Below are 21,185 nucleotides of genomic sequence, written 5' to 3'. Positions count from 1 at the left end.
GAATCCGTGACATCCTCTAGTATTTCCTCCTTTGGACTCCAAAATAAAATGTTCCAAATTTGAACCAATCCCCCTTCACACTTCTTAGTCCGATATCTTTGAGATGTCCTTACCATTTGAATTCCTTGAAGATAATTTTTCCTTGATTTCTATCGAGAGTATTCTTAGGTAACTTCAGTTATCTAAGATGTAATTAACTATAGGGGCTTGCCCCTATAGGAAGCTTTTCCCGAACCCAGCACAATATCAACCCTATTTAATTCCTTATATTAAATAGGGGAACTTGTCGGCCAATATATTGGTTCCGCAGATCAAACAGATGTCATGACTTTCTCTAGTTTATTTGATCGAGCCTCACCCTTCAATTCTTGTATTCATCCTTTGGGATAGATACAGAATTTGAGGTAAAGTGCTCTTCCATTTAAACTATGAAAATTATGGGGTCAGTTTGACTTCATCTTTTTCAAAACTAAATTTTTTAAAACGTCCTTCCGAAGCGGGCAACGGGATTTCAAATTCCGATGACCGACAGCTTCTTACAGGCAAACCCCACACCAAAAATAGTGCCGACAGGGTTTAATTAAGACTAAGAGGTTTAGATTTAATTAGGGTTAAAATGTGTTTACGCCTAATTTTGATAAGGCTTAAGGATTTAATTAGGCCTAAGAGGGTACCTGATTAGGGTTTAAGGTTTGATTAAGCCTAATTTAGGTATGACTTAAGGATTAATTGGGTCTTTAATGCGGATTAGACCTAATTAGGGTTAAAGGTGTGTTTAAGACTAATTTAAGTAAGGAATAATGGTTCGAGGTTGAGTCTAAGGTGTTTAGATTCAACATAAGATCTTGTTGGTTCCAATTTGGTTAGGACCAACAAACAAGATTGGGTTCAAGTTTGGCTGAACCCAAAGTTAGAATTTGAATTGTGTTTAAGTTGGTTAAATCCAATGGTTAAGATCTTGGTTAGGACTAGGTTGGTTATATCCACTCTAAAAAAGTTTTGTTAAGCTTAAGGTGATTGGACTCAGCATTAAGGATTAGGTCAAATCCAAGATGGTTGGATTCCAACCCTTAGGTTTTAGGTTGGGCTAACAAGTCCAAAATGGTTGGGCTTCACCTCTTAGAGTTAGGTTTAAATTTGATTAAACCTTGAGCCTAAGTAAAATTAGGGGTAATCTCATGGTCAAAAAGGTTAGTCATGTTGTTCATCCCCTAAACTAAGGTCAAGGATTTATTAGTGTTTTAAACTAAGCTTGGAAACAATTTAGGCAAAAATGCAAATCTTTTAGTTTTTATAATTTTACCTTTTAGCTTTCAAACTTCCATTTTTAAATTTTAACAAGGTAGGATTTGTTGTTTTAGGGTTTAAATTTATTTTCCTGAATTCCTTAGCCAATTCCAATTTTAGTTTCTAATTTTATGATTTTTTATAATTATTTTTTAAAATAATTACAAAATTTGGTGAAAATTAGTCAATTCCATTTTGGAGATTTTTCTTAACCTTGGAAAAATCAGTGGGATATTTCCAAGGATGGAAGGAATGACCCCCTGTGAATTTTTGAATTTTTTGAATTATATTTAATTCTTAATAATTAAAATACTATATAGAGTAATTGATTAATTGAAAATAAATATAAATTATTTAATTTTAATTTTATTTTCACTTTGTTCTCCTTGACTTACTAATTTCAGGGATATTTTTGTTTTATTTTTTTGTGATTTTTCTTCGCAAAGTTATGATTTTTTAAATATTTTAGTGATTTTTTGGATTTACTAAGATATGACAATATTATTTTTCTATTAATCTAGCAAGACACCCCATCATCCTAAGATTCCTTGAAGGGCTATGCAACGCATTTTGATTGGTGGAACTTTACACGTGAGAGCTGAGGTGTCCCGCAGTCTAAAGTCCTTCATAAGAACGATTAAGCGGTTTGGCCCAATCTCTGCCATCCATTTATTATACACGGAAATGGACGACATTGTGTCACCATCCCCACAAGAAGATTAATCAAGAGCCATTCGTGTTTAGGGCGTAAGATCTCACTGGATCTTCAACCAAACTTTTCAATTTTTATTCATAAAGCTTCATCGTACTTATGTGAACACATCCATATAGTTATTTAGGCATGGTGTAATTGTCTCTTTCATAAAGGTCAAAACTCGATCCTAGTTTTAGGGTTTCCAACACATAGCTGGTCTCAGGAGGTGTAGCCTTGAGTGAGTTTGATGGAAACGTTCACCTTGTCCTCACAAAGCTTGTCCTTGACTAAATTTGAGGTGAAATTGGGCCTTTGTATGTCCTCGGTGAAAAGGTGACTCGATTTCAGCTTGGACTAAGTTAGAGACCTCGGGATGAATCGATTTCAATTGGGAAGGTGTTGTGGGGCTCTTATGAAGCTTTTGGGATGCTTGGGTTGAAGTTTTGATAAGGTTTGTGCCAACACGAAATTTTGTCCTGGTTTTGGAGTGGAAAATTAGGGTTTCCTAGTGGGTTTTAGAGATTGAAACTATGTGGAATCAACTGCCTAGGGGAAAGGGAGTAGTTTTGATGTTGAGTATGATAGAGTTTAGGTACTCTATGTGAAGTTGGTCTCTCTTGTGGAGCTCTTGGATAATGGCTTTAAATAGTTATTGGAGGTCATGACTAAGCTCTTGGTTGATTGGAGAAGATGAGTGGTGGCTCAGGGATCCTTTGTAGTTAGATTTCAACCATGGATTAGTCAAGCCTTGCATTCCCCATGGTGCACTCATCATGAGACCATATATGGAGAAAAGGGTAGCAAGGGTTGGGCTTTGTTCTCATTGGTAAGCCATTAAGGTGGATAAATAGCTCAGAAGTGTGCTAGTTTGATCCTCCCAAGCTGGTCCAATGAGATGAGATGGGGCCATGTGTCTTCCAACTCACCTTATCTTGGAATTGGTCAAAAAAATGTGGCTTTAGGTGCCTTGATGTGTTTCATAGGGTTTTTATGTCATGATGGGTTTTATTGGGTCATAGGTAGGGCTATCAAAAAAGCTCGTTGTTCGTGAACAGCTCGTGTTCGGTTCGTTAAGTAGCTTGTGTTCGGCTCGTTCGTTAAGTAAACTAGCCGAACACGAACAACTCTTTGTTCGCTCGTGTTCGACTCGTTTTAGCTCGAAATAAAAAATATATATATATAACTATTTATATAATAATACATTACATATATTATTTATATAATAATATAATATATATATTTATGTCTAAATTTAAATCATAACACCTCATGTGGCAATGTGGTTATATTTGAATCTCACACTTTACACCTATTTTTTTTCAATTTAATTTTAACAAGCCGATTTCAAGCCGAACATGAACACGAACATTTAAATCGAGCCGAACACTGACTTCACAAGCCGATTTCAAACACGAGCTATTTCGAACGAGTCGAACACGAGCCCAGCCTGAGCTTGCTCAAGCTCGACTCGTTTACAGCCCTAGTCATAGGTGACTCAAGAATGATGGATCAAGGAGGATCTTGGGCTTGGACCTCCATGGATGGGTTTGGGTCCCATGGGTGGCTTTGGGTTAAACCTTTCATGAGATGGTTTAATAAATAAATAAATAAATTAATTCATTAAATCAATTCCATGAAGATGATTTAACCATGTGATCAAAATTCAACCATTTAGGCTTACTTTGTCATGAGATTGTTCATGTGGTGTTGAGTTGATGATATGGTCAATGTAGTGACCATAGGGTTTAGGGTTGACCATATGGTCAATGTGGTGACCATAGGGTCCAAGGTTGATCAAATAGTCAATGTGGTGAACATAGGATCCAGGTAGGGTAAGGAGGTTAATTTGGGTAGATCCCTCCCCAAGATGGATTTGATGAATATGATGGTTTTAGGAAATCTAGAAAAGTCTAAGGGATCCTGAGTTGATTTGAGTGGCTTAGGACATGTTTTGTTCATAGATGTTGATTTAGGGTAAATCCTCACAAAAGTGAGGCCGCAAAGGCAGAAATCTATCCAAATACAATTTAGAACATTGATTTATTATTTTTTTTTCTCTAGTCAAATTCTGCTACAGGAAACAACAATAATTTGCAATTATTTTTCTTAGATTCAAACCAAACTTTATATGCTTAATTACAGTGCAAGACAAATAACGTGATTGTTCAGTTTCCAAAAAAAAAAGAAAACAGATTGACGTGCATAAAAAATATAATTAATTATATAAACTTTGGAATTTTGATATCTTAATTTCCTAGTCGACCATTGTTTTAAGCAATCAAAATTTTCAAATAGCTTGTTAGAGCAATAAATTACTGAAAACCCTTTCTATTAAAGTCAAAAATCGAGAATTTTCATTGCCCCATGAGTAATAAAAGGAAAAAAAGGGTAAATAATCTCAACTTGATTCACTAAAACTATCATTCATTTACCTACACGATACACTTTGGAGTTTTGGTATTTGAATCATCTAATGAACAATTGCTATGGTAAACATAAGTTTTTTTTTTGAATTATTTATTACATACAAATCAACTATAGATGGATAATGTGATTTTTTTAGTTTGCAGCAATATTTAACATAAAAAAGAAAAGGATAGGATAGACTATATAACCTCCTCTCTGTGAACTTGACTAGTTTTCACCTAAGGATGACACAAATAGGCTTACCTTCGTCAATGATTTCTGGTAAGAGCGGAACAGAAGAATGAGAAAGATGGGAGCATCAGTGGTCTTTGTACGCCACAATCCCCTTGTGGCCTTCCCTGCTAGCTCTAATCATAACCGTATTGGGAGATTTTGTTCATAAAAGCGATGGTTTTGGGGGAACCCAGGAGAGCAGGAGTGATGTAAGCAAGGTTCCAGCTTGCCACCACAATGGACGCGACGTAAGACAAGGCAAGCAAGTGTATCTTTTGATCCTCTTCTACTCTGTGATGACGACGAGCTATGAATGGAGGAAGCCAGCTACCACGGGAAGTCCTAGCACACGATCCTTAAATCCAGCTCCAGATCGAATTTAATAAATCCGCGATTTACGTACTGCTTGTGAATTTATTTGTCTTTAATTAAATGGACACATTTAACGATGAAAAAGTATATTTGGTAGATTTACGTTAAATTCAAATGTAAATTCACCTTAAATTAGTCTACCGAACACCCCCTAAGTTTGCACACTTTTTTTGATGTTAAAATCAAAGTAAATTTGATTTAAATTAAATTGTCTGAAATTTGAAGTTTTTAAACATTTGTATGGCTAGCACTAATCTGACTATGAAGTAATAAGGGTCGGTGTGGGGAGCTTATTATCGGTCCGACTAGAGGTACTTTTCTCCTTTTTTCGTCTACCTCCTCTTCCGCAGCTCCGCACCCTCAGACTCGCCGCCGTTTTGCCCTAATTGATGCTGTAAGCTTTTTCTCCGACGACGACGCAGACCTGTGCCCGATCTCACTTGCCTTATTTCTTCCTCGCACACCCTCCAATTTAATCTTCTTCTCTGATCGCAAGTCCTCCCTTCATCTAGACACTGCTGCGACTTTCTTTCCCTCTTCCTCTATCAATTTTCTCCTGCATTATAACCTTTTCTCTTTTTTCAGTTAGCATTAGAACTGTTCCACTTTCAGCGCTAAACTTACTCCTCGGCCTTTGCTGTTATGTATCAGACAAAGTTCAGTCCTCCTCAATCTATAACTGTTATCCTGCATCACGTCGAAGATGAAACTCATCTTTTTTGTTGTGTTCATTTTATGAGATAAAAGTCTCTGAACAGATGTTTACACCCAATCCAAATGTTTGGAAGGCCTTCAGGACTTACCAGTTGTTTTGCTATAACCTTTCGCTGTATTGATTAGGACCTTTCTGCTCATTCTCTTTCTCGGGTTAACGCAAACTGATTTTCATGCAGATCTGTCTGGCGTATCAAATCTTTTTCCATCCGGGTTTGGAATTCCTTGCATTTGAAATGAAGACATCTTCATTTTTAGACACCATGCTTTCCCATCTTCGAGAAACCAGCAGGTGGTGGTACTTTATTTTTCTCTATTTAAATTCTCCTAAAAAAGTTGTTCTTAGTCAGTTTTTTATAAGATTATTAGATTATATAAGATTTATTTTGCCACCATTTGAGCTTTTTGATCTTTTGACTTTTGTATGCGCCCATCAAAGTTTTTGAACAGTCCACGGTCCGGCATAATTTTAGGCACGTCGATAACCCATTTTATTATCAGCAAAGTAAGCCTTTTATTAACTTATGTTGCTTCAGTATGGCTTGAATCTATTATTTTTGTATATGCAAACTTAACTGTGACTTTCAGTCTAATGTTTTCTATCTCTTTTACTAACTACGGTCTTTGATCGCAGAAAGATTTGGGTCTTTTGTTTCTTCCTTAGAATTATATACTGAAAATAATTAGCCATCTTTTTATTTTTAAAATTTTTTGCTTTATTTTGACTAATTAAAAGCATTTTTTTATTTATTTAAAAATGAATTCTTTGTTTGATTCGCCAAAGCATGAAAAGCGAGCCATGTGACATGTACATTATATATTTGCTAATGATATTGGACATACAAGAAATTAATAATTTGTAAGAGCTTCTACCAATTCAAATGAGCTTATAGCTTTATGGTTGAACAATATAGGATGATGTTATAAACTGAAAATTAAACATGAATGAAAGTAAATGTGGTAATCCGTTTTGTGGTCTAACTTTTGGTCTTAAATTGTTGTTTTCAACATTACAGATTGTTATTGCAGAACTATCTTGCTCTTTTTCATGAAAAACATCGACTTCACTATGGAAAGTATTATCTTATGAAAGCAAATTATTCTTGGAGCATTTACATACATATCACATAATTCTTGTGTATTTACATATCTAACATTCAAACATTTATATTTACATGCATTCCACTCAAAGCATTAGCATCACATAAAAAATACCACCATTCCTATGTTTATAAAAGTGAAATACACCTTTTATGCATAGGTTTATGACACCAATGTGTTATGAATGTAAATATCAAACTCTAGGTGTTAGATATGTAAATACATTAGAATTATGTGGTATGTATGTAAATTCCCCATTATTCTTTTATATTTCTTCATTGATTTAACAATAATTGTTTTTCTTTTAAGTAAGCACATATTTGGCGATTTATTTTGTTGTGGGCTACATCAAATTTTTTGAAAACGCATTTTGGAGTCAAAAGTTTGATCCATTAACCTACAAACTCGTATTAACTTTGGTTATATATCCCATTTTGTTGTTGAATGGCAGATACTATACTGGGTATCCGAAAGAATTTGGACCGTCAAGAATCATTCATTTTACATCTGAGCGTCAATTTATTCAGCTTCTGCATGAAGGCCATCCTGTTGTTGTTGCATTTACTATTAAGTGAGTTGGGCCCTTCTGATATCTTCAGTTACATCAGCCCCTACTATTTTAAACCAACCACCCTAGTAGTGTAGATATATAGTAGAACCATGCATTCTATACTGTAGTTTTCATTATGTGATTAATTGTTAAAAATCTTTCACAATACAACAAGAAGATAGAAGTTGTTGAATTTACTAGGGGCTGAAAATTATTTTGTTGGATGTATAAATTTTATTTGGTAGGTGCAATATTTGTTAATATTGATATTTTTTTTAAAGAGCTTTACTATCCATGAGTTCAAATTTATCATTGACAAGGCAACTTCAAAGCACATTATTTTATTTTATTTTTTCCTATTCAAATATTCGTTGTAGGTGTCCATACACGAAGCATTTTGATACCGTATTGGAGGAAGCTGCTGCAGAGTTTTATCCAACTATAAGATTCGTGCGAGTATGACTACTTATATATTTATATTTTGCTTATATTTTCTCTTTGTTTTTTTTTAAAGAACTTCATTATGTTTTTAAGTTTCAAGGGAGCGATTATGGAATCCAATACTCCTGCTTTTGGCCTGCATTTTCTTTATGGTATTTATTCCCTGTAAAAATTGTATAAGTAAAGCCTATATTTTTTCCTCATTTCTTGGTTTGGCTCAAAACTACCATGGAGATGTGCATAATGAAGGGTAGGGATTTTTATCAAAAGGCAGTTCAATGGGTTTGGCTTCACATTATATTTTCTCAATGCATTGAATGTCTCATCCAAGTGGTGTCTTAATTTTTACTAGTTGATCGTTAATTTATACTTCCAATTTTCTTCTATTTTGGTTGGAATGTATTATCTATAAGCCTTTAATTATTGACACCCACATTCTTCAATTCGAATGACATCGGTATAATAGAGTGCCTTTCGTGGGTGATGAAGCTTGGATTCTCCTCATCATTTTGGTGCATTTTTTAATTTCTTAGTAATCAAAGAATACATCTAAGAAGCTCAAGCAAAACCAATGAATGACCAAGGTGTCGATTATGGGTAGTGGTTAGGAATCCTTTGGGAAGGCATTATTCACCTTCTTGAATTTGATGGTTGCTTTAATTTTCTTGTTAACTTTTTGACCATCATCACGTTGAATATCAACTTGGAGAATCCGTCCTCTGTTGCTAATGCTGAGCAGCCTTTCCCGCATCCTCTTAGATTGTGGCTTGGGTCACAGTAGAGTGGTTTTACTTTTTCTGTTGGATGGGCTTATTTTCAAATCAAATATGAAGTTGGTGACTAGTGATGTCAAGGCTAACTCCCAATATTTAGACAGGCTCCCAAGTGAAGCAACAACATTAGGCTTTAGAATTTCAATTAAATTGGTGAGATATGTACCTTCATAGGCCACAATAAATTAAAAAGTGTGCTTGGGGTGGCTGAATGGAGATGCAATTACTTACCCTGCTTCTTCTATCACCCGTTATTGGCAAACATCCATTCTTCTATGTTTCTATTGGCTGCCTTAGAGTTCTAAACAATTCTAAAAAGTGTGCTTGGGGTGGCTGAATGGAGATGCAATTACTTACCCTGCTTCTTCTATCACCCGTTATTGGCAAACTACCATTCTTCTATGTTTCTGTCGTGGCAAACAATATTGAGTTAGATTTACTAATCACGGTTTTTGTTTCACTGTTTAGTAGATATTTTGATTCATTAAAATAGTTGTGGCATTAGATAGAAAATGTTGATACAATTTTCTAAACAATATTGAGTTAGCACTTTCAGGAGGTCACCATGTATGGAGTTGCGAGCTTGAGGCAAGAGGTGGGATATGTACCTTCATAGGCCACAATAAATTAAAAAGTGTGCTTGGGGTGGCTGAATGGAGATGCAATTACTTACCCTGCTTCTTCTATCACCCGTTATTGGCAAACATCCATTCTTCTATGTTTCTATTGGCTGCCTTAGAGTTCTAAACAATATTGAGTTAGCACTTTCAGGAGGTCACCATGTATGGAGTTGCGAGCTTGAGGCAAGAGGTGGCAATGGGAGATGATGGCTTGGGAAGCTATTGAGGATCAGTTGCCTGAATATGATGTTATAAGCTAAAGCGCCCAAAAACACAACAAAGTTTTTCAAAAGTGTCGTTGTTCCTATCTTTCTGTATAGTTACTTCCAATGTAACCTCTAACATGACTATTCCCTCTAGAGTAAATTTTTTTGTGAAATGAACATCATTTTGTAACACTTAGAATTTTCTACAATTCAAAATCATCTAATCTGCTAGTTATTGGAAGATGACATTCGTCACGCAACCCATATCTATGAGGATGCACAACTCTTAGTTGTTGATTACCGCCCAAACGGTTATGTGATCATTGTAAGCGTTATGACCACAGGGCAAGTTGACACCTGAGAAATATATTAGTGATGTTATTGCAGGCTTTGACTTCGTGCGACTCCAATGCCGACATTTTTGGTGATGGTGTTGAGTTATTTGATGGTTTGCAAGCTGTATTTATTGTGTTGATTGGTAAGTGGTGCAATCTGTTCCTCATGTTGGGCTGATTGTCATGCATAGTTTTCAATGAGAGGTGGTATTGGTCTCACCACAAATTACTTCAGGTGTCCATCTTCTAGGTTGAGGACTCGCTAAATCTGTCATGCCTGTTCTCATTGCAGTACAAGTAACTCTTTAGGCAGATAATCATGGTCCTTTGTATTGTGTCAAAGAGGTGCCGACCATTGGAAGTAGTGGTTCTCTTAGCCTAAAAAACATCATTAATACTTAAGATAAAATTAAGCGACATTTGCTATGGGTTTGGAGTGTTGATGGACGCAGATCTTCTCATTTTTATGTAAAGTTGTGTTGACCTAATTAAGAATCTTTTTTGGGTCAACCTCATTAAGCATTTCTCATGTCTATTTTGTGGCAATATGATCAATTTTGGTTACTTTTATCATGACACTAGACGAAATTTCTTACTTGAAACCTGTTATAGGAAAACCACTCCTATATGGTTGTGAACCTAGAAGCTTACTGTAGCATCATGGGGTTCTTTGATATTGAGTTGCAGAGGCGCACTGTGCTGTCATCTTCACAATACCTATTTCATAGTTGGTAGCCTCTTAGGAGACCAATGTAAATTGTTAGATAATACTTGTGGGACTTTCCATCCCCTTGTTGATCGTCAAGTGGGTCTATGTGGATTTTGAAGGCTGGTTGTAACAAATTTCACCACAAATTAGCAACAAAGTCAATTAATCAAGTGATGCTTATGAATTGCATTTTTTTGAAAATTTGAATCGTAAATTTTTTGGAGACTGGAACTAAAGCCATTGAAACTCCCATGCGCTCGATAATGTCTAAGGGTGTACAACAACAACAAGCCTTTATCCCATTATGTGGGGTCGGTTACATGAATTAGTTTTCTCCATTGCATCCTATTGTGTGTCATATTTTCATTTAATTCTAATAAATTAAGATAATTTTTTATACAATATGCCTAAGTCTTTCTAGGTTTAACTCTGCCTTTCTTAACATAAGTCGAATCTAAAACATCTACTCTCCTAACGGGATCATTAGATGGTCGAATTTTAATGTAACCAAACCATCTAAGACGATTGTCTCTAATTTTGTCTGCTTCTTGAGCTACACCAACCCTATCACGAATATATTCATTTCACAATTTGTTTGTAAGTGTAAAGCCACTTATCCACCTAAACATTTTCATCTCGGTGACACTTAATTTTATGCTTCTCTTTTAATGTCCAACATTCTTAGCCATAAAGCATTGCTGGTCTCACCACCATTATTTAAAATTTTTCTTTTAGTTTAAGACTTGAAACATTCCTCCACCTCAACCAAAAACTTGAATTCTACTAATAACATCCCCATCTATATGACCATCACTTTGACAATAGACCTGAGATATCTAAAACATTCACACCTTTTAATAATTTGATCAATCATAGTTCTAATTCCGTCACGAGCTACTACTACTAAAATTACATTCCATGTATTCAATTTTAGTTCTACTCTTCAGTGTATTCAAGTCACTAGATATCTAAACGAAGGCCTTTAGACTCCAAAGTAAACCTCCATAATTCAAGTTTTTCCTGTATTTAATTTTAGTTCTACTCAAACGAAGGCCTTTAGACTCCAAAGTTGACCTTCATAATTCAAGTTTTTTCTGATCTCTTTTTCTAGTTTTATCCACAAGAAGGATATCATTAGCGAAAAGCACACACCAAGGTACATACTCCTGTACATTTCCAATCAGAGCATCCATTACTAATACAAAAAGAAACATGCTTAAAGCCAATCTCTGATATATTTCAACTGAAATAAGAAAATATTTGGTCAATCCTCCTGTTCGAAGACAAGTAACAACTCTAGTATACATACATATCTTTAAAGACTTGAATATAAGTCATATCAACACCTTTCTTTTCTAGAACTCTCCAAAGGATATATCTTGGAACCTTATCGTAAGCATCTTGGAACCTTTCTTAGAACTTTATAGTAATTTTTTTTCCAACTTAATAAAAATCATATGCAAATCCTTCTTATTCTCTCTGTACTTCTCCATCAAACCTCTCAATAATTGTATAGCTTACATAATAAACCTACCTTGCAGAAATCCAAATTAATTATGAGAAATCTTTGTAATAAGTTTGAGCCTATGTTTAATTACCCTCTCCCATAATTTTAAAGCATGAAACATCAACTTAATTTCTCTATAATTAGCACACTCTTGTGCATCCCCTTTATTTTAAAAAATGGGGACCAAAATATTATTCCTCCACCCCTTAGGCATCTTTTTTAATTTTAGAATAATATTAAAAAGTTTAATGAACCAAGAAACTCCAAAATCTTCTAAATATTTCCACACTTGAATTTGAATATCATTAGATCCTACAGATTCTTGACCGTTGGTTTTCTTTAAAGTCTCTTCAACTTCTTTTTTACTAATGTAATGATAAAAATGAAACATTTATTATTATTAGTGATATTAAGATCACTATGGTCGTTCTTATTTTCAGAAATTTCATTGAAAAGTTTATCAAAATAGCTCACCCACCTATGTTGACTATCTTTTTTTTTAGGAAAAGTACTTTTTGATTCTCATCTTTAATACACTTTATTTTAGTTAAATCTTTAATTTTTTTTGTTTGTTTGGCTAGTTTATACATGTATTTTTACTATCTAATCTATTATAAATATCACTAAAAGCTGAATTTTTAGCTTCATAATTTTTTTTTTCTTAGACTTCCTACAAACAATATAATTTTTTTTCCAATTTTCTAAGCTTTTACATTTAAACCAATTTTTATAGCATAACTTCTTATATTTTATCTTTTTTTGCACATTAATATTCCACCACCAACTATTTTTATTAGAAGTTTTTTCCTTTGATTCTCTAAGTATCCAATTAAATCTTTTGCCACTTGTTTAATAGACTTTGTTACTTTATTCCATATAGAATTTGATACTTCATGAATATCTCAAATCTTGAAATCTTGAAGTACTCATAAAAATAATTTTAGTTGTCTTTTAGGTGCCCCATCTAATTTTATGACAATATTTCCTAGTATTCTTCATTTTACAACTCTTTATCTTCAGAACTAATAATCGATGTTAAGTACTTAAACTCTTACTTGGAATGACCTTACAATCTTTACATTCTCGACAATCTCTTCTTCTCATAATAAAATAATTATTTTTGTTTTATTAGATCCATTCTTATAAGTATAGTATGCTCATGTCTTTTCTTTAATAAAATATTAACAATAACAAATCATGCGCTAAAGCAAAATCTAATATGACTAAAAAAAATTCTTTATTAATCACTCCAAAACCGTAGCCATAATGAATATTTCTAAAGTCTTCTACTACTCTAGCGACATGTCCATTTAAATCTCCTACGATAAAAATTCTTTCTTCAAGAGGTGTCATTTGTATGAATTCTTCTAGGTCATTCCATAATTATTTTTTAGAACATATATCTAAATATACTTGAGGAGCATAAATATTTATAATATTAAAAATCTTAGTATCAACAACACTCTTAAGGGCTATAATTCAATCTCAAATTCTATTAATTTTTGCAACATTATCTTTCAAACTCTTATCCATAATTACACTTACACCATTTCTAGTGCAACTATTACCTTAATACCAAAGTTTAAAACCTAAGCTATCAATTTTCTTAACCTTGTCTCCAACCTATTTAATTTCTTGAATACATAAGTTATTTATCTTTCTATGAATCATAATATTAATTAATTCTATTAATTTATCTGTGAGAGTGTCTATTCCAAGACCCTATCTTATATCAGTTTCATAGACTAACTTCTTCTAGGTCATTCCAAAAATATTCTTTAGAACCTATATCTAAACCTATTTGATGAGCATAAACATTTATAATATTAAAAATTTTAGTATCAATAACAATCTTAAGGGCTATAATTTTGTCTCTAATTCCATTAGTTTTTACAACATAATCTTTCAAACTCTTGTCTATAATTACACTTATACCATTTCTAGTGCGACTGTTATCTGAATATCAAAGTTTAAAATCTAAGCTATCAATTTTCTTAGTCTTTTCTCCAACCCATTTAGTTTCTTGAATACATAAGATATTTATCTTTCTATGAATGATAATATTAACTAATTCTATCAATTTACCTGTGGAAGTACCTATATTCCAGGACCCTATCCTATTATCAGTTTCATGGACTAACTTTATCTATATCCGTCCGTAACGTGAGAACTCTTACTTATTTGACATTACAGCCGGACACCAGTGTAGTGACTCTTTCACACTTTTCACTGTACTCAGATCATACAGAGTGTCATTTCCAGAGGACGCCTTAGCATTTACACAATGATCAAAATGATTTGTCATGATTTTTCGATATTATTTACGTTGGCTGTCAATTACCTAAAGCAACTTTTCACTTTTCACATCCGAGGCTTGAGACCAACAATAGCAAACGAGCTAAAGTTGAACAATGGGTTATTTATTCGTGTTTAGCTCTTTTAAAATTATTTTTGTTCAAAATTAGCTTGCGTTTGAAATTGTTCTTGAATATCTTCTTCTGTTCAGTTTGTTTTAATATCCAAGAGCTCACTTGGCTCAATCCTAGCTTGAATTTGACTCAAATTATTAAAAAAATAATAATGTTTTTTTTAATATAGTAAGCATTCCCATGCAAATAAATATTTATAAAATTAACACATGATTATTAATGGTGAATAAGACAAAATAGGGCAATTGAATGAAATAAAATTGACCTCAAATATAAGTGGTTCAATTAGGCATGGTGTTGCGGCATTATGGCAAAGGTGAGATATGGTTACTGCAAACTTATTCAAATATGATCTATGGGTGGCATTGTAGTATGCAATATTAGACGATTGAGTTCCACGAGATGAGCAAACAATGACTAGAAATTATTTCCCACGTTGTCTACATATATCTCATTTTGAGGGGTTACCCTGACCGGATCTCCTTCTAACCAGTCATCCTTCGGGTTAGCAATAATTGGCTTGGAGTAGCCATGTTGATGGTAATTGAGCGTAATAAATAATCCATCATAGGCATTTTTATGGATTCTTATAATTTTAACCCCATCTTATTTTATGGGTTCTTCTATAAGACATTTCTTTTAGGAGAGCAGTTTCTTTGTACGAGAAATTTTGCACACTGTTGTGGAGGTAGGACATATAAGTTTTTGCTGATAAGGCTTCCTAATCAAAATTTGATTGTTTGGTACCTTAACAGTATGTAATTATTCCTTATGTTAAGAATAGTTTCTCAAACTCATCCCTATAGGGATGTTGAAGGTCAGAAAGATTATTCTATACCGACTTTTTTCAAATAGTATCACTCATAAGTATATTTAACTTTGTAATTTGAATGTGTAACTGTTATTTTTATTCTAGTTCTTACAATTTATTTATTTTTGTGCTTCAAGTTGCTTAATGAATTAATACTCTTTTCCAAGTTTAAATTTGATAATTTAATGAAGAACATCATGCATCAAATTTGAGCAAATATTGATGATTATTTTCTTATCGAGTCTCCCTATTGTGCAGCCAGGTTGAATGCCCCAAATATCCAGGATTTTGTATAGCAAGGCAGAGAAAAGATTATCCGTTCATTGAAATTTTTCACACTCCAGAAGAGGTAGTTTTATTTATTCTTTCATAACCAATCGGGCTTCATCCTAACATTCTGCAGATAAGGTCTATTAGTACAAATTATCTTTGATTCGACTCTTATCTCTGGCAAGCAATATCATCCAAAACCCGTATGTCCCCAAAACTTATATTTAAAAAAAAAAGGGTTAGCATGCTTTTGGGAAAAGTTGGCATCTGTTGGCTTGACTCGTTTGTTGCTCAGAAAAGGTTGGCTTAGGCACACACCTCTAGAAACATCTATCTTGGTGAGCTTTGTCTACCGTTAATTTGGTCTAATCTTTGTGTCGACTTGTTATAATCCCCATATGTTTGAGTCAATTTTGATTGACATATAACTTAGAGTTGACGCGTTGGATCTAAATATCACTGATTTTCTGCTTGTATGGCTTTATTTCAAGCCAAGCATACTTGATTATAACTTTCTAAATTAAATAAAATTTATTTGAAGAGCTACTAACTTCAATAAAAATTAAGAGCTGGCAGTTCGAATGACTTATTAAGAGCTGTCATCTCGCTTATGATTCAACTTATTTAAGTGAACTATTACACTAGTCTTGTAACTTCCATTTGTTAGTAAAATTCTCTTCATGGAGTTCCAAGCAAACTAATAGATGGACTGGTTTTGCCTGGGTTAAACTTGGTCTATTTGAAGTCAAAATTACTCGAGTATTTCTTTTTCACAAATATGATTGTTTGAATTTGTAGTATTTAAATCAAAATTTTGTTTTACTAGTTATTCTGCATACTACCAGAAGACTCTTTCTTTACAAATGAAACCCCGTTCGACCCCAATACATTTTGGGTGCTTGAGGCTTCAAATTACTTCTGTTGAAGAGGGAGGGGCTCATCTTTGCTACCATAATCCTTTTCCCATAGTGGGTGTATCATGATTCAAGTGCCTGACCTTCAAAATCTTTTGGGAACCTTTTTCTTCATCTGTTCTGATAAATTTAATAATTTCATGTACACATTTACCCAAAAAAATAGAAAATAATGGCACCTTCCTATTTGGATTTTCCTTTTCTGTTCTTCTTCTTAACCACTTCTCTCAATCTCAATCACAGCTTATCTTTTTTGCTCATTTAATTCCCCGCTAATCAAGTTTTTTTCCTTCTTTTTTGATCAAAGAAATATTTTTTTTAGTGTGTAATTTCTAGCTTTTCTTTCCATGTGATGCTTAGAAAGTTGCAAATCTAGAGTCTGCTCTGTGGTGATTATGATTCTCCAATTGCTGGCAAAACTCGTTTTCAGGAAATAAATGTTAAATTTATTAATGGTTTACTTTTTTGGGGAAATTTGAGAGCCATGGCTCATATATGAAATTGAAGAGGGTTACAAAATACAATTGCTTGTGGCAACAAAAAGAAAGAAAAGTAAAAAAACCTGTGGTGTAACACCTCAAAACTCACAAATATACATTTCATGCATGAAATAGAACGACTCAGATTGGGTGAAAGAGCATTGAATGCTTAACAAAATGCCCGGCAAACAACAAACATGCCTGAGTGTTTACACCATTAGAAGATGATTCTTGTGGCAACCAATAAAAACCAGCCCAAAGAGAAATACGTAGCAAGGCCTAGGCATGTAAACGAGCCGAGCTTGAGCGAATTTGAGGTTTGTTCGTGTTAAGCTCATTTGAAATTTTTTTATTCGTGTTCGACTCGTGTTCGAAATGCATTCTAAATAGCTTATTTTGTTTTGCTCGATGTAAACTCATTTTTTTGAATTAAGCCCGTGTTCGGATTATTTTTGGCGCTTCCTTTTCTCACAGCTCGGGTGCTTCCCATCTATACGGTTCAATATTTCTTGCGTTGGAGTGTTTTCTGTATAGATCTGGCTTTTATAAAGCTTTTCTTACACTAACTTCCCTCTGTCTCCAATGTGGGAGACTACTTGAGCAGAACAGAATGTGGGGTGGGGACTGCGGGGTTCAGTCATTCCCATTTTTTTCAGCAGTGGGAACTTCCTGCCTAAATTATTTTGGGACATTTACATACATACCACCCAAATGCTATGTTTTTTTCATATCTACCACCTAAACTAATATTTTTTATTATTATATAATTTAAAGTATTTTAAAAATAATAAAATTTAATATTCTTTGAATATATATAAAAATTAATATAAAAAGGATATGAATAAATTTTATTATTTAATTATTTCGAGCTAAAACGAGTCGAACATGAATAAACAAGCTTTTGTTTGTGTTTGACTCATGTATAAATTGGGCTCAAAAAAATTATTTATGTTCGGCTTGCTTGCGTAACAAACAAATTGAATGTGGGCTATTTAACGAGCCGAAATGAGCTATTCGCGAATGACAAGCTTTCTTGACAGCCCTAGCAATGCCCCATATACACAAATAGTTGTGCAATTTTCCAGTTTCAGCTAATAATACTAGCAAAACCCATTTTGGAGTAAAATGATAATAAGTTCGGAATTTTGTGCTTAATTTAGAACGAGAAGAATGGCTTGTCCGTACCTTTCTTGGGGTTAAAAAATCCATGAAATGTTTAGGATTATATGCTTACACCCATTGTTACATATATAATGCCAATTCTATTGCACCCGTGTAAATTACTCAACTTTCTACAATCATAATGTGTCTGCAAATGAGTTTTGTAAGTGTGATAATTAATTTTGTCACCTATAATATCTAGAAAAATTTTTGTGCAATCTTTCTGATGCAGCTGCGAATTGTCTATCCGAGTAATTCAGCAAATTTGCTACTACTGCAAAATTTTACACTTTCATTTGTTTGTTTAGACGCAGAGTTCTCTGTTGCAGTCATTTCTCTCATCCTCTCTCATATGCACACGCACGTGCACACATGTTCAATTTGTCTCTCCCTCTCTCCCTCTCTCTCTCTCTCTCTCTCTCCCTCTCTCTCTCTCTCTCTCTCCCTCTCCCTCTCTCCTACCATATACACACATGTATATTTACAATAAACTATTTGGAAAAGCTTATACTTTTATTTTATCTGCTTTTCCTGATATTCTTGTAACAGGTTGTGGTTTATGTAACTTGACATTAATTTTTGTGTTTGTAGGACATTTTAATATCATGTTTCTATGGTTTTTGTTCATCAGGTAGCTAATCAGCCAAAAGTTTCAGATACCAGCATAACCAAATATTCCGTCAAGGTTCTTCTTGTAAGTTTTTATATTTACTTTTTTTAAATATATGCTTATGTTGAGAGAAAACTGATTTTTTTCTCCGATTAGAACTTTGGGATGTTAAAACTATTTTCCATTATTCCAATATGGCACCAAGGCATTGTATTATTCTCATTTTATGGTTGAGGTAACATTCAATTGGTGCTATGCAGATATAACTGATATAACGTATGAAAATGTAAATATTATTCTATTTGTAAAGATGGCATTATCAATACCACCTCATTAGTTTTGTCATTAATGGTTTTGATGGCATTGTGAAAATTATATTGTTCTGCTCGCTTGATGAGCCATTTATACGTCTTGATCTTGTTTGTTGGACAGTTGATTATTTTGTAAAAGTTGATAGGATGGCTTGGGTTTAGGGTCATATTTGTTTAGTGTCATATTTGTTGGAAAGAAAGAATCTGTTACAGTTTAGTGTCATATTTGTGTTTGCCGTAGCGGGATTTTAGTACTTGGGTGTCTCAAGGTTTATGTAACTGCGTTGAATTTGAGGGTTGATTGGCCGACTAGGAAGTTTCAAATTAAATTGATTGTTTGTTGCCTGATTTGCAATTTAAAATTAAACTGTAATCAATGTAGGCTTAAGTTAAGATTAATTCTGCGACAACTTTATCTGCTAACATATTCTATGAGAAATTTAGAAATGTCTGTACGAGGCATACAATTGAGAACTCTTACGGGGCTTAAATAAAATTGTATTTATAATTTCAATATTATGTGGATGCATAATTCCCTTAAAAGCACTTAAAGTCTTAATAATTAGATTAAATTGATCGTTTGACCGATCATGCTATTAATGGTTCAACATGGAAAATGTTTTACACGAGAAATGAGAAAAGTTGTGATGAACCAATGGTTCGATTGTTGAATTGGTGAACCATTCTTGGTTTGATTGAACGTTTAGCTATTTTAAATTTTATGTTTAATATTGGTGAACCATTCTTGAATTATGGTGGTCTATATTGGAGTCTAAAGGCCTTCGTTTGAGTAGAACAAAAATGATACATGGAATGTAATTTTAGTAGTAGTAGCTCTAGTTACAGAGTTGTAACAATGGCTGATCAAATTATTAAAAGGTGTGAACGCTTTAGTTATCTCCGATCTATTGTTCAAAGTGCTGTTGATATAGGATGTTATTAGTAGAATTCAAGTTGGTTGGTTGAATTTGTGGAATGCTTTGGGACAATTGTGTGATGGAAAAGTACTGCTTAGACTAAAAGGAAAGTTTTATAAAATGGTGGTGAGACCTGCAATGCTCAATGCTATATGGCGCTGAATGTTGGCCTTTAAAGAAAAGCATAAAATTAAGGGTCTGTTTGGGGCAACTTTTTTGGCGCGGTGCAGTTTGAAAACGTGCTCCTGACTGTTTGGAAACAGCGGCGCGGTGACGTTCGTTAATAATTTATGTTAAAACATGGCCACAGGCCGTGGCCCGCGTTTCTTCGAGTACATTTACCCCCTGCCCTTTCTCGCTTTTCTTCTGCCTCTCTCGACCCCGTGGTTCCCTCTCTCGTGTTTCTTCTGCCCTAGCTACCCATCTTGATTGCTCTCGTGATATTTTTACTCTGTTACCTAGGTAACTCCCTTGTTTCTATCTTGCGCTTATCTCGTGCATTTCGAGCGGCTCTTTCCGGCGGAAACTTGCCTTTCTTCTCTCTCTTTTCCGTATGATCTCTGGTTATTGTGCATGATATGTAAATACTTTGCTCATTTTCGATTGAATGACTTTCTTTTTGCGATTTGTGGCTTTCTCATTTGCGACATGTGGTGTTTTGTGAGAATTTTGTGGAATCGATCTCATTTTTCAAGCATAGCTTTCTCATTTTCCTCTCTGTTTATTGTGAGAATTTTGTGTATTTTGCAAGTTTTGCGATTTCTATGGTCTGTATATGGTTCTGCGATTTGTTTAGTGCCCTGTATGTAGATAGCACTGTTTCGGGTGCTCTATGTGTAGATAGCAGTGTTTCGGGTGTTCTGTATGTCACTCCATTGAAAAAAGAATGAAAGGAGCTTGATTTGTAGATAATACTGTTTCAATGCCCTCTATGTCACTGCCTCGATTGACAAAAATGGATTGATAGCACTGTTTCGGGTTCATGTAAGTAATTGCCTCGATTGAAAGTGAGTGCTTGATTTGTAGATAGCAATGTTTCGGGTGACTGTATGTAATTGCCGCAAATGAAAAATATGGGATGGGGTTCTACCATTATTTTTGATGTTTGTGTAAGAATTTGAATAATCCGCAAAAAAGGGTGTTGATTTTTGTTGTAGGTTGTGAGGTGGTGGTGTGTTATGAGAGAAGGTGATGTTGAGGTGGTGGAGTGGTGTGGTGCGCTGTTGATGTTGGTGGTTGGTGGCGTTGAGGTGGTTGGTGTGTTGTTTGGAGAAGGTGGTGTGGTGTGGTGTTGATTATAAGGTAGTGCGATGGTGGTTGGCATGTGGAGGTGT

The 21,185-nt window shown here is 34.2% G+C and overlaps 1 protein-coding gene across 4 annotated transcripts in view; it reads left to right on the top strand.

Annotated features, from left to right (window-relative positions):
- Positions 1-5,261: 5,261 nt before the first annotated feature.
- Positions 5,262-21,185, top strand: part of LOC110018109 — a 36,283-nt gene continuing 20,359 nt past the window's right edge. Inside the window, exons 1-6 of one of the 4 annotated variants that reach the window (XM_020715353.1) lie at positions 5,262-5,304; positions 5,887-5,999; positions 7,260-7,379; positions 7,736-7,814; positions 15,452-15,538; positions 18,645-18,707. In XM_020715353.1, the coding sequence (XP_020571012.1) occupies positions 5,944-5,999; positions 7,260-7,379; positions 7,736-7,814; positions 15,452-15,538; positions 18,645-18,707 (405 nt within the window). In that variant the 5' untranslated portion in view covers positions 5,262-5,304; positions 5,887-5,943. The other 3 variants (XM_020715352.1, XM_020715355.1, XM_020715354.1) reach the window with 3 other exon arrangements.

Source organism: Phalaenopsis equestris, unplaced genomic scaffold (genome assembly GCF_001263595.1).
Source record: "Phalaenopsis equestris unplaced genomic scaffold, ASM126359v1 Scaffold000002, whole genome shotgun sequence".
Taxonomy (NCBI): Eukaryota; Viridiplantae; Streptophyta; class Magnoliopsida; order Asparagales; family Orchidaceae; genus Phalaenopsis; species Phalaenopsis equestris.
Note: the sequence above shows the minus strand (reverse complement) of the source record. Positions and strands in the feature narration are given on the sequence as shown.